We start from the raw sequence: 13,631 nt of genomic DNA, 5'->3' as shown, positions 1-13,631 counted from the left end.
CGAATTGCATTAACAGAATAATATTCTTAAAGCGATGTAAGTTGGCTCAGGTTATTCCTACCTGCTATAAACTAAAAGAAGTTTTTAAGTCTCAAAGAGCCCATCGGATTTATTTAAAGGTCAGTAGGTCACTGTTAAATTGTCAGCTACAAGAAGCAAAGAAATCTCTTGCCCTTCTGAACAAAGAAATAATAGATATCAAGAACGCTATAGAATCAGTATTAGACACTGAAAATTTTAACACCGTTTTATGCATTTCATCAATGTCATACCGAAAGATTTTTAATGCTTCCCGTGGTAGATTGAAACGCAAGTTTGATTCACTGGTGAGCCACCTCAAATCTAGCAATACTGTCATTGATACAGATAGAGTAGTGATCAACGTATCAGGCTGCCCACTGACAGACAGCGAACTTTTCGTTCTGTCAAAAGGGCATAATTTTGCCGTTGCTCCGAATAAACTACCCATAATAAACTTTTTCCATAGTATAGACAGAGGTATTCGATCCTTACCCCCCAAAAAACAGCTAACAGAACAAGATTCGAGTGTGCAAAAATTCTTTTCAACGCCAAGCCTCCACGGCCGAACCTATCGTATGCTGTACAAAAAGCACTGAATTCGCTAAAAAATAACAAGAACCTAATTATTACTAAAGCTGACAAAGGGAAGGCTGTAGTCATCCAAGACAGAAGAGAATACGAGAGAAAAATATCACTGTTACTCCATGACTATTCAACTTATATGACTACCGGTAGGAATCTGAAGGCCCCTCACTTCAGATTCCTACCGGTAGTCAAATAAAAAAGCTTAATGCCCTTATAGAAAAAATATCGATATGGGATGAAGATGAAAAGAAAACACTAAAGACCTCCTTCGGGTCCCCACCGAGATTATATGGTCTTCCAAAAGTACGTAAGCCAGGAATTCCATTAAGACCGGTTGTAGACTGTATAGGTTGTCCCACTTACAAAATATCAAAATTTCTGTCAAATTTACTCACTTCTTCAACTAGAAGAACTGCTACATATATAAAAAATTCTGTGAACTTCAGAAATAAAATTTCCAATCTGCATCTAGACCATAGGTTCCCAAACTTTTTTGGACCGCCCACTTTGCAAGACATAAATTTTGTAATGCCCCCCTATTATACACACATATATACATGTTCTATCTTCTCGTTGACATAGAAAATTGACATCTATTTCTATCTGACATGGTAAATTTTCAAATGATTAAATAATTGAAATAGAAAATTGATAAAAAAAAAAAAAAATTGATCGTTTAAGATGGGCATAAAATGAATTAAAATTTAATATTTAAATTTTAAATGATTATCTAATCGCAAAATCACGAAAATAATTAATTTTTAAATATATATTATTAATTTCTTCTATAAAGAGCCACCGACCCCTAGACTGCCTGAACGCCCCCAAATGCTTCTGATCCCACTATAGCCCCCCCCCCCCCCCCCAGAAGGCTTCACCGCCCACTTTGGGAACACCTATGATCTAGACAATTTGGCGATTATGATTAGTCTAGATGTTGTTTCGCTATTTATGAATTCTATGCTGTTCCGTTGCTGGACAACATGGAATTACTTCACCAAGAATTTCCTCCAGACATTGTGAAATTATTTGAATTTGTAATAAAGTCTGGTTATTTTTCCTTCAAAAACCAGTTATACCAACAAATCGAAGGGACAGCAATGGGTAATCCAACATCTCCTGCTATTGCCAACTACTTCATAGAGCATTTTGAACAGCATATCTTTGACAACATTACACCCAGACCTAACATTTGATTCAGATATGTGGACGACATTTTTGCCATATGGAAGGGCACCTCAGAAGAACTACAACTGTTTCTCTCAAAAATTAATGCACTTCATCCAAGGATCCAGTTCACCCTAGAAGTAGAAGTAAATAAACAGTTAGCATTTCTAGACCTTTTTATTCTTTGCCAACCAGATGGTTATCTACAATTCAATCTATAGGAAAGAGACTCATGCAGGCCAGTACATCCATGCTGAATCACATCACCATCCCAGCCAAAAGGCAGGTACTATAAAAACATTAGTTCATAGAGCCCACTCCTTTTGTTCTTCAGGAGAACTTTTACAAAAAAACAATTACAGTATATTAATTCCTCCTTCATATCCAATGGCTATAAGAAGTCCTTCATAAAAAGAGTTTAAGTAGTTGTGCCCCAGCATCCTCTTAATGTACAGAAGAACTTACATGTATACCTATCCCCAATGCACAAGGGGTTAGTGAACGCATAGCTAAGGTGCTAAAACCACTAAATATCTGTGGCTTTTCGACCTGTCAGAAAAATCTCTACTTTCCTAATGTCTCCAAAGGACAAGCTCCCACATCTCAGCTATCCAGATATCTACCAGATTCCCTGCTCGTGTGGATTATCATATTTTGGACAAACAGGAAGATCTGCTCAGATCCGGTTAGAAGAACACCAGTCGTACATCCAGTACCTTGAACCCAAACAGTCTGGAATTGCAGAACATGCCATCGACACCAGACATAGAGTTAATTGGAACAAGACAAAAGTCATTCACAAAAGTCGGTTCCTAATGGAACGGCTATACAAAGAAACATGTGAAACATTACTTCACTCCCCTTACCTAAACAGATCCGATGGGCTACGTCTTTCCTCCTTGTGGGAGATAGTACTTTATGAAGCAGCAAATCTTTCCTAACATATAATTGTATACACATATATATATTTAAAAAAAAAATTTTTTTTTTTAAATTATGATAATTAAATAAATTTAGGAAATTTAACCTTAGCTACTTAGGTGGCACTTTGTGAATATAACAGTTATTGTTTAATTAGCCTTGTACGTATACTGATGATACCTGTGATACTTAGGTGAAAATTCTACGAATGAAGAATAATTGACGTGAGTTAATTCCGTTATTATAATAGTTAGTATTATGTCTACTCACGGTATTTCCTTACTGAAACTTATAGGAATGCGGCTGATATGCAGTACTTGAAGAATGATTTTAATAGGCTGGAATTGTGAGCATGGGAAAATTGATGTCAGTTCAATATCAGTAAATGCACTCTGGCGTGATTAGATATCCAGTGTCGTATTATATTGGTGGAATTATGCTAGAAGAAACTGATCAGACTAGGTAGTTTTTCTTAGAGTTTTAGTAGATTAGAAGTTGAACTTCAAGGGCCATGTAGCAAAGATTGGAAATATAACTCAGAATTATTGCAATGCTGAAATGAACTTTGGCATGTAAAGATAAGGATGTTATTTTATCTCTTCACGAGGCCTAGCATGTTGGTTGACTGAAGGCATGAAACATAAAACTGTTTCATAAGTGAGATTTGTTAACACATTCAAGGATTGTCTGAGGATTTTGTTATTCAAAGTAATAATAGAAAGATCATTGTATTGAGAATCTCTATTAAAATTTGTTAAATTGTTTCAATTCTGGTTTCTGTTGGACTATTTTTAGTTCCAAATTGACAAAAAAAAAAAAAAAAGATTTACAATACTTAAGCCAATTTAAGTGTGAAAATATTTAAAATAACCTACTAATAACCTGCAATGTGTATTTAGCCATTTTGGTGGATTGCAGCAAAATTTATTTTTGATACAACCTTAGATTCAGGTGTAGTACATGAAAATATCCCTTTCCCCATGATAATTTTATTTGAAATGATAGTTCTGTGTGTGTGTGTGTGTGTGTGTGTGTGTGTGTGTGTGTGTGTGTGTGTGTGTGTGTGTGTGTGTGTGTGTTTGTTTGTTTGTTTGTTTGTTATAGTTGGATATTTGATTAACAGAATGAGTTTAAATGAAATTTGTTAATTAGAATCATTATTAAAAATCAAGCAAAATAAAATTTTCTTCAGCACATGCCAAAATGACTATCAAAATATTGTCATAATGAATGGTGCCACTATAAAAGGAATACTTTTACAAAATACACTTTTTAAAAAAAAAATATGCTATATGAGTATGTACAATCCTTTCTTTTAGTGTTACACAGTGATCAGCATTCATTTTAGCAATTATGGACTTTACAACCATATTATAACTATTTTAATATCCTTGAAAGTTTATTTTTCACTTGGTTAGAGTGTTGGTGGCTTGCTCCACCTTTGCAAGGAGTGTCCTGGTGTTGTACCACCTTACCCCAGTCCTGAAGATACTTTCAGGCGCAAACTTTGTTTGCTCACACTTGGATAAAGGATTAAACTAAATTTATTATACTCTAACCAAGTGAAAAATAAACTTTCAACATCTTTCTCTAAATCCAGAGTAATTTATTAAAAAAGGGTGGCACACCATTTGGAACTCCTATAGGTGGAGATGACCTGCTAATGCTTCTGCCTGGTCTTCACTTGGGCCTGGCTCCCACTGAAGAGTCCTCAGTAAAGGTCGAAACTAATCTGGGTTGTGGTCCTTCCCTTATTGCATAACATTAGACATATCCGCAAGGAGATGTGTTTTGCATTATGGGAGATACTGAGATAGGAGTGTTGGTAGCTTGCTCCACCTTTGCAAGGAGTGCCTGGTGTTGTACCACCTTACCCCAGTCCTGAAGATACTTTCAGGCACAAACTTTGTTTGCTCACACTTAGATAAAGGATTAAACTAAATTTATTATATTTTAATATCCCATTGTTTCGATCTTCATATTAAGATCATCATCTGGAGCATATACAAATATACAGGACAAGCTGAGTTACATTACATACAGTAAGCTAGAGAAACAATGAATTGATCACAAGTTATTCTACTGGCATGACCTCTAGTGAGAAAAAAAAATTATAAACTACGTCATGCTAAATTCTATTTATGATAACATGAATAAACATTCTTTCTTACAGATAGTTTTCTTTTGGTAACAATGATGTCCTATTTTTAGCATTACAATTGTTATTTTTGATTTAGGATCCTGGATTTTCTACAGTCCTGTTTATAGTTGCTCTTAGAGAGGAAGGTTCTGTGGGTCGAATATATGCCTTCCATTATGTTTGGGATTTTTAGACCATCATTATTGTTCAGATTGGGGTGGTTGGTAATAATCTCACAGGCTTCCTTAAATTTGCGTTCATACCATGCAACTAGTGCATCACCAAAACATGGTATGAATGCAAATTTAAGGAAGCCTGTGAGATTATTACCAACCACCCCAATCTGAACAATAATGATGGCCAAAATCCCAAACATATGGAAGGCATATATTCGACCCACAGAACTTTTTTTTTTTTCGTTCCAAAATACATTCATAACTTTGCACTTGAACACTTATCCTTTGTTCTAATTGCCAGTCTTTTTATATTATTATTACCAATTGTTGCTCTCTTCAAACAGCATATCTCCCCACTCAAATTATTTCCAATATCGTTACCATATAAATAACACCAGTGGCCCAAATATGAAGCCTTCTGACACCACTGATATGCTTACCTTTACTTTGATTCTGATCTATTATACCTACGCTTTGATGATTATTAGCCACCCTCTTATCCATTCACTAGTTTCATGTCCATCCCCTGTTTGCTCCAACTTATGTAATTTTCTAACTATTTTGTTTTCTTTTTTATTGCACATAATACATTTAAAATTGATGCCTTATTGATATTTTTAGTATGCCTCTTACATAAAATTTCCAGATAAATCATTTCAGTTGTTGCTCAGTTTTCCAAATATGAATTATAGATCCAGTCCATCCTGAATGTTCTAGATATATTTTCCCTTCATTTCCAGCTGTTTTTCTTCTTTTTTTTTTTTCTTCACTTAATCTCACTTCTTATCCTTTTGTCCTGAAAAATCTGCTTGTATATATTCATTTCTTTTATTGTTTAGTGTATTTTTGTAATTGCATATATCACATTTATGTTTCGGCATCAAGTGTATGATAATGTCAAGGATAAAATTCTTCAAATTAACTAAATTTTCTGGAGGGGGTTCTTAATTTTGCACTTAAAGAAAATTTTTATTCAGTTGGTTTTTGTGAAACCTGTTTCATCTTTTTTTTTTTGCAGTTTTATGCAACATAGTCTAATCACTCCATGCATTTTCAATCATTAAAGTACCAGCTATTTATTTCCTTTGGTGGGCATCTTTTGTTCTCTTAATTCATTGATACTTGTGGAGTGATGGGTAGTAGAATAATAGTGATATATGTTGGTCATGAAAATATGATTGGCATGTATTTAATTTCCAAAAATGAGAAAAGTGAATTTTTGATAGGTGCTAAATTTTATTTATGGTGGGCTATCAGTATATCATGCTCAGTCCAGCAGGATATAAAGTAAATGATGACAATAATGATAGATAATATCTGAAACCATGATGAGCTTTATTGATGCCAAATGTGTACTTTTATTTAATGGAGAATTTAGGTGGATGGTTTAATTTTATGAATGGATAATTTATTTATTTATTTAAAGTGCTATTCCATTGATAGTTCTCATATTGCAGTGTTTTCCAGATTATAATTATAAGAATAACTGAAAAGCAACACAATACATATAAATTACCTATTAGGAACAGATAAGTTTGTCAGTCATTGTCACCAAGTGCCTGTAAAAATAGCATCACTAAATATTGTGTTTAAATTACATTAACATAGGCGTTTCACTGCTTTGTTTCATGAAATACTTGTTGGTTGAAGATCAGGGTTTGCTGTTTTAAGGATTTAATTTATGACGATTCATTCATTTTGTTATGATTTTGCTTTATAACGTTTCACTCTTGCCTGACCACATCTATTTCTTAACTTTTAAATTCCTGTAAGCTCATCAAGCATTATTCTTCTGGTCTGCTTTTTGCTTGCATTTGCTACAGTATATAATATGTACTGTCTCTCTAAGCTGCTTCTGCTTCTTTACATTCTCAGAAACATTAAACAATTTTGCCACTCTTGTTAACTTGGTTTCTTTTCTTTTTACAGAATGTATGCTCCAAAATGTGCAGCATGTGGTCAGGCAATAACTCCAGTTGAGGTATTTTCTATATTTTTTTTTCTTCTAATTTCTTGTTTCTTTGTCTGAGAGAAAATATGGAATATCATTTTAATGAAAAATGATTTTCACATAGAATAATTTTGTAAACATACAAAGCTGCAATAAGTCCCTCTTAATTTTAAATAGTGCACAGCTCATATTATAAAGAAATATGATGGATAACATAGATGCTTTTGAGAAATCTAAGTTACCTTGCTAAGTGTTTTGATGCTACATCAGTCATCCTTAAGAACTTATATTCCAAAGGAAGCGAATATTCACATAACTGTCATTTTGCTTTTGAGAGAAACTTGTGACATGAAATTGAGAATTATCTACACGTTAGCACAAGAAAAGTATATTTAATATATTGCCAGATATTTCAGTTTGAAAATAACAAACTATCATCAGTGGCTAGACAGAAAACGGTTTTTTAAAAAGGTAGAATACAAACAATTGATCATTCAAAAATAGAACGAGCTGCATGATGTTACATCATCAATCACAATATCATTTCATATCATATAAGAGTGCAGAATAGCTAAAAGTATAAATTTACAATGTCATACAAAAAACTTAATTTATAAAATCATACTAAAGATATCATTAGACAAATCTAGTATCTAGATGATCTTCATTAAGAAATAAAAAATAAAATAAAAAACTTAATATGTTATATGGATCAAACTTTCCCATATTTTTGATATAAATAGGCAGTCATTACGATTCAGGTTAGGACGGTGAAATAAGGCCTCAGCACTCTCTTTGAATAGGCATTCGAATTTATGCTGATATCTGTGTAGAAGACAAGTTTTGGACCAGAGAATGTTGTGGTTTGTCTCTATTCCATGTTGTGCCAATCCAGACATCTGATTTGTTTAGAATATAAGATTGATGTTCTTGTATTCTTTTTTCTATAGAGCATCCGATTTGTCCAAAGTAAGAAAGATGGCAGTCACACGGAACTTGTATACACCAGGAAGAGATATAGTTGAGTGTTTATCTTTAGGCGAGGAGGAGGAAATATGTGGATATTTTATTAATTGTAATATAAATAGCTATCAGATCATATTTCTTTAAAATTCTTGAAATGGTTCTGAAATTCCATGGATATATGGGATTGGAACTTGACGTATTAATTCTTTGTTGTTTTGGTTTGGCTTGTAGGAGTCAAACAGATGTTGTGTAATCCTTTTGGAGAAGACATTTAATTTCATGTATTGTTTGATAGTAGAAAGTTCTTTCTGTAAATGATGGGGAGTTGAACAATTAGTTCTAGCTTGTCGATTTAAACAGTTGATGATTCCTGTCTTTTGAGAAGAATGATGTGCAGACTGTTTTGAGAATGTATCATCCAGTAAAAGTGTGTTTTCTTTAGACTGATGTTGTTAAATTATCTGATGGTGAGCAGATGAGAAGGATGTCTAAAAAAGATAATTTGTCTTTTTCAATTTTTATGTTGAATTTGATACGAAGATGTATAGAGTATTGATTTTGGCTAAAAAAAGAAGGTACATAATCTCTGTTGTGAGGCCATACTGCAAAAAAGTCGTCTATATATCTAACCCAAGATGAAGGTTGAGGATATATATATATATATATATATAGATGAGAAAATAATGTCTTCTAAATGCTCCAAATAAAAGTTAGCTACAGCAGCGGAAAGTGGACTTCCCATTGCAGTTCCTTCTAGTTAGTTGTAGAATTTGTTTTCACACAAGAAATATCCAGAGTGCATTACGAATCTGAATAATTTTATGATATCTTGTGGGAAGATGTTAACTAAGTGGTTGTAAGGTCTCTTTGAGAGGTGCATTTGTAAATAGAGATTCTACATCAAAGCTCACCATAAGATCAGTAGATTGTAAGGCGACATTTTTTAATTTGTTTAAGAAATTCGAGGAGTTTTTTTAGAAAAGAGTGATAATCCAGATAATTGGGTTATCAACGTGTCCGGATGCCCTTTAACAGATAGTGAAACACTTATCCTTTCAAAAGGACATGAATTAGTTATAGTCCCTAAAAAGATTCCATATTTAGATTTCCTTTTTAACATCGAATGTAACTTATTTCACCTCTCCAGTGAAAAAGCTAATACTCTCTGCCTAGAAGTTGCATTGGCCCTACTTAAAGCCAAGCTTCCTCCATCTAACATATCTCCGTCTGAAAAGAAAGCTCTACGTTCCCTTAGAAGCAACAGTCACCTTATTATCACCAAAGCAGACAAGGGAAAAGCTACAGTAATTATGGATTCTTGAAGTTATAAAAGAAACATTTCTCTTTTATTACGAGATCGCTCAACATACCAAGAACTGGATCATGACCCCCACTAACAGATAACTGAAGAAATTAAATTCCCTTCTGGATGAAGTTATAAATTCAGATGCAGACACCATAGACAGGTTAAAAACTCATTTTGCAAGACCTCCTAGGTTTTATGGTCTACCAAAAATCCACAAGACAGACCTCTATGTCCTATTGTAGACTGTATTGATTCACCTACTTACTGCATAACCAAATATTTAGTGAACTTATTGACTCGTTGGATTTCTTAAACAAATTTAAAGATGTCTCCTTACAACCTACTGATCTTATGGTGAGCTTCGATGTAGAATCTCTATTTACAAATGTGCCTCTCAAAGAGACAACTACTTAATAACATCTTCCCGCAAGATATCATAAAATTATTCGGATTCGTAATGCACTCCAGATATTTCTTGTGTCAAAATAAATTCTACAACCAAGTAGAAGTAACTGCCATGGGAAGTCCACTTTCCCCTGCTCTAGCTATCTTTTATTTGGAGCATTTAGAATACATCCTTTTCTCATCTATATATATATCCTCAACCTTCATCTTGGGTTAGATATATAGACGACTTTTTTGCAGTATGGCCTCACAACAGAGATTCCCTACCTTTCTTTTTAGCCATAATCAATACTCTACAAAAGAAACATTTCTCTTTTACCACGAGATCGCTCAACATACCAAGAACTGGATCACAACCCCAATAACAGATAACTGAAGAAATTAAACTTTTTTAATGAAGACGTTACACCCTCGTATCAAATTCACTACAGAAATCGAAAAAGACAACAAATTATCCTTTTTGGACATCCTTCTTATCCGCTCACCATCAAGTAATTTAACAAAATCAGTCTACAGAAAACCCACTTTTACTGGATGTTACATTCTCAAACAATCTACACATCATTCTTCTTAAAAGACAGGAATCAAATGTTTAATTCGACGAGCTAGAACTAATTGGTCAACACCCCCTCATTTTCAGAAGAACTTTCTACTATCAAACAATACATGAAATTAAATGGCTTCTTCAAAAAGGACTGCACAACACCTGTTTGACTCCTACAAGCCAAACCAAGATAACAAAGAATTAATATGTCGAGTTCAAATCCCATATATCCCCGGAATTTCAGAACCAATTTCAGGAATTTTAAAAAAAATATGATCTGACAGCTACTTATATTCCTATTAATAAAATATCCACCTATTTCTCCTTGTCTAAAGATAAACGCTCAACTATGTCTCTTCCTGGTGTATACAAGTTCCATGTGACTGCCATCTTTCTTACTTTGGACAAACTGGAAGCTCTATAGAAAAAAGAATACAAGAACATCAATCTTATATTCTTTGCAACAAATCCGATAATCTGGATTGGCACAACACGGAATAGAGCCAAACCACAATATTCTCTGGTCCAAAATGCATCTTTTACACAGATGTCGGCATAAATTGCATAAAAGTGCTGAGGCATTATTTCACCCGGATAAACTGAAAGCTCTGTAGAGAAAAGAATACAAGAATATCAATCTTATATTCTTCACAACAAATCCAATAGGTCTGGATTGGTACAACATGAAATAGAGACAAACCACAACATTATCTGGTTCAAAATTCTACACAGGTATCGGCATAAATTCAAACACCTATTCAAAGAGAGTGCTGAGGCCTTATTTCACCACCATAACCTGAATCGCGATGCATGCCTATTTATGTTAATTATATGGGAAAGTTTGATCCATACTTTCCCATATTATGGGAAATGTTAATGTTAACATTAAGTTTTTTATTTTATTTTATTTATTATTTATTATTATTATTTTTTTTTAATGAAGACCTTCTAGATGGTACATCTGGCTAATGATGTCTTTAGTATGATTATATAAATTAAGTTTTTTGTACGACATTGTAAATTTATACTTTCAACTATTCTGCACTCTTTTGTTTGCCTTTCTTCAGTGAAATGATATGTGATTAACGATGTTACATCGTGCAGTTCGTTCTTTTTTTGAATGATCACTTGTTTGTATTCTACCTTCCAAAAAACTGTTTTCTGTCTAGCCACTGATGATAGTTTATTTTCAAACTGAAATATCTGGCAGTATATTAAATATACTTTTCTTGTGCTAACTTTTTTATAATTCTTAATAACTGTCATTATTATCAAACAGAATATATTCATGAAAATTCAAATTTTATTAATTGTAATGTTCAGCCTGATTTATAGTAACCAATAAATTAAAAATAATTACATTGACTTTAGAAAAAATAGTCACTGTTAGAAAAGTAGTATTATTCTGGTTTTTTCCAGTTCATCTTCATAATAACCACGTTGTCTTCCTCAGAGACAAGCATTTAACTATCATATTGATCTTAACCAAATTGTGCATGTCTGCACGCACACACCAGAATGCCATTTAATTCTACTACTCTCATTTGATATCTTCCAATCAGTAATCATAATTATATGGTAAATATTATTTGTCCTACAAGTAATTAAGAGAACAATCTATGTTCTCTTAATTACTTATGGAGCAATATTCACTCTTCCATTCTCATCCCTGTGTTTTCTGGTATCCTAAGAATGCACATCTAATTATCTGTGATCTCTATGCTTATATTTATTGGTTTCATTATTCTGATCTAAACAATTGTGTTGGAACACACAATTGGTTATGGTAAATGGTTCCATATAAGTATGGAAACATTCATTCCTCTTGAAATGTTCTTCCTTTATCTAAGCTTTGGTCCTCCAAGAAGTATTAAGGTTGAATTCAAGAGAAGAATCACGTATATTATAGCTGACATTCATTGAAATCACCATCTTTCTTTTATATTTATACCAAAGCTTGAAATGATCGTAAACAAACAGTCAGCATATATAAAAACCAGTTTTGAGAGGGTTAAAACTATTATATGGCACTCATGCTTTCTGGTCCCTTGCCAAAGCTATTGGCCATAATTTTTGTCCACTGCTTCCATTTTGTTTTCACTCAGATAGTTCTATTCATCATTACCCATAGAAAAATTTTCATGAGGATTGTTTTCTGTGAGTAGTAGGATGAAGGTTGGTAGTGTAGTAGGAAAAATGAAAATGCCAGTCATAGTTTTGGCCCATTTTAATTTTTTTCTGGCTTTCTTTTCTTTTTTCTTCCATATTCATTACATTGCTCCTTAGTCTTTTTTACTCTGTTTTTCAGACCATCACTGGGATTCAACTCCCTTCCACTGTGTTTGCCATGCAGTGCAACCCACAGACATCTGGAAAGTGGCGGGATCCTTGTAGTGTGCATGCAATGCTTTGGCTCTTGTTACAGCAGAATGTCTTATATTTCCCAGCCAAGAAAAATCAACTAGTGGGTTGCCTGCAGTGGTTAATGGTATTGCAGTAAGTCTTCTTCTCCATGGTCTAGGAACAGGTTCAAAGGCCTGTTATGGCATTCAGTTTATAACCTTAGTGTTCTATACATAGTTACTGCTTACTGGCTTGTGGCTCTGTTGTGGGTGGAGCTCTTTTTATGAAAATGAAACTCCCATTTTCAAGTGAATCTTTCATTCGTGTGCTTATCAGAGTGTCCTCAAATCATAATCCAGTTTATAAACCATTGACACATCTATAGATACAAAGTATCTATTGAAAAGGAACACCATATCTGTAGAAACATAGCACTGTTGTTTCTGTACATCTGTCATAAGCATCCACGTGAAATTGCAAGTCATTCTATTAAGTAGTTTGTTGAACAAGTTATGATCGCCCCGATGTGAACGTGTTTAAATTTTTTTTGTGTGTATGTGAGGTATATGTGAAACTTTTTAATTTCTTTTTTCATAAAGTAAACTCAGGGGTGTGAGTTATATTCGAGTAAATACGATAAATCTCTATAAAGTTTTATCTGAATTGGCATTTGGTGAATTAAAATCACAAATATGGTGGGAAGAAGTATCGAGAATTTCTAGCTGGTACTGCTGATTGGCTGTGATTGCTTTGATATAGATAATAGAAATGGATAAAATGAGCTGTTATGTTTATTGGTTTGCAGTTATGCCATCAAGTGCTGCTGTAGCAGTTAGATTGTAGAATTGCTCAAAATTTTCCAAAACATATCTAAAAGCTCCAGTTGCTTTTGTTCATTTAAAGTAGCAAATAAAATCTCCAAAATGATACAGCTGTCTGAAGCAAAAGTGTTGTCTGTATCCCTTGAAATGGATAAAATTGAGTATCGTGTGGTTATAAAATTCTTTGTAAAAGAAGGTTTAACACCAAAAGAAATTCATTCAAAGTTCCTAAAAGTTTATGAGCACTCTTCTCCTTCGTTTTCGACAATTAAGAAATGGGATGCC

General features: G+C 33.5%; 1 protein-coding gene across 2 annotated transcripts in view; it reads left to right on the top strand.

The window, feature by feature from the left end:
* The window catches only part of jub (LIM domain-containing protein jub), a 242,515-nt gene that overhangs the window by 147,814 nt on the left and 81,070 nt on the right, over positions 1–13,631 (top strand). The window contains exon 6 of one of the 2 annotated variants that reach the window (XM_090398070.1): positions 6,940–6,991. The exons of the other annotated variant lie outside the window; for it this stretch is intronic. Coding sequence (XP_090254196.1) covers positions 6,940–6,991 — 52 coding nt within the window. The remainder of the gene's footprint in view (positions 1–6,939; positions 6,992–13,631) is intronic. 2 annotated transcript variants of the gene reach the window in all.

The sequence above is a fragment of the Typopeltis vanoorti genome, chromosome 9 (assembly GCF_054136105.1).
Source record: "Typopeltis vanoorti isolate ZY-2024b chromosome 9, IOZ_Tvanoo_1.0, whole genome shotgun sequence".
NCBI classification, from domain to species: Eukaryota; Metazoa; Arthropoda; class Arachnida; order Uropygi; family Thelyphonidae; genus Typopeltis; species Typopeltis vanoorti.
Note: the sequence above shows the minus strand (reverse complement) of the source record. Positions and strands in the feature narration are given on the sequence as shown.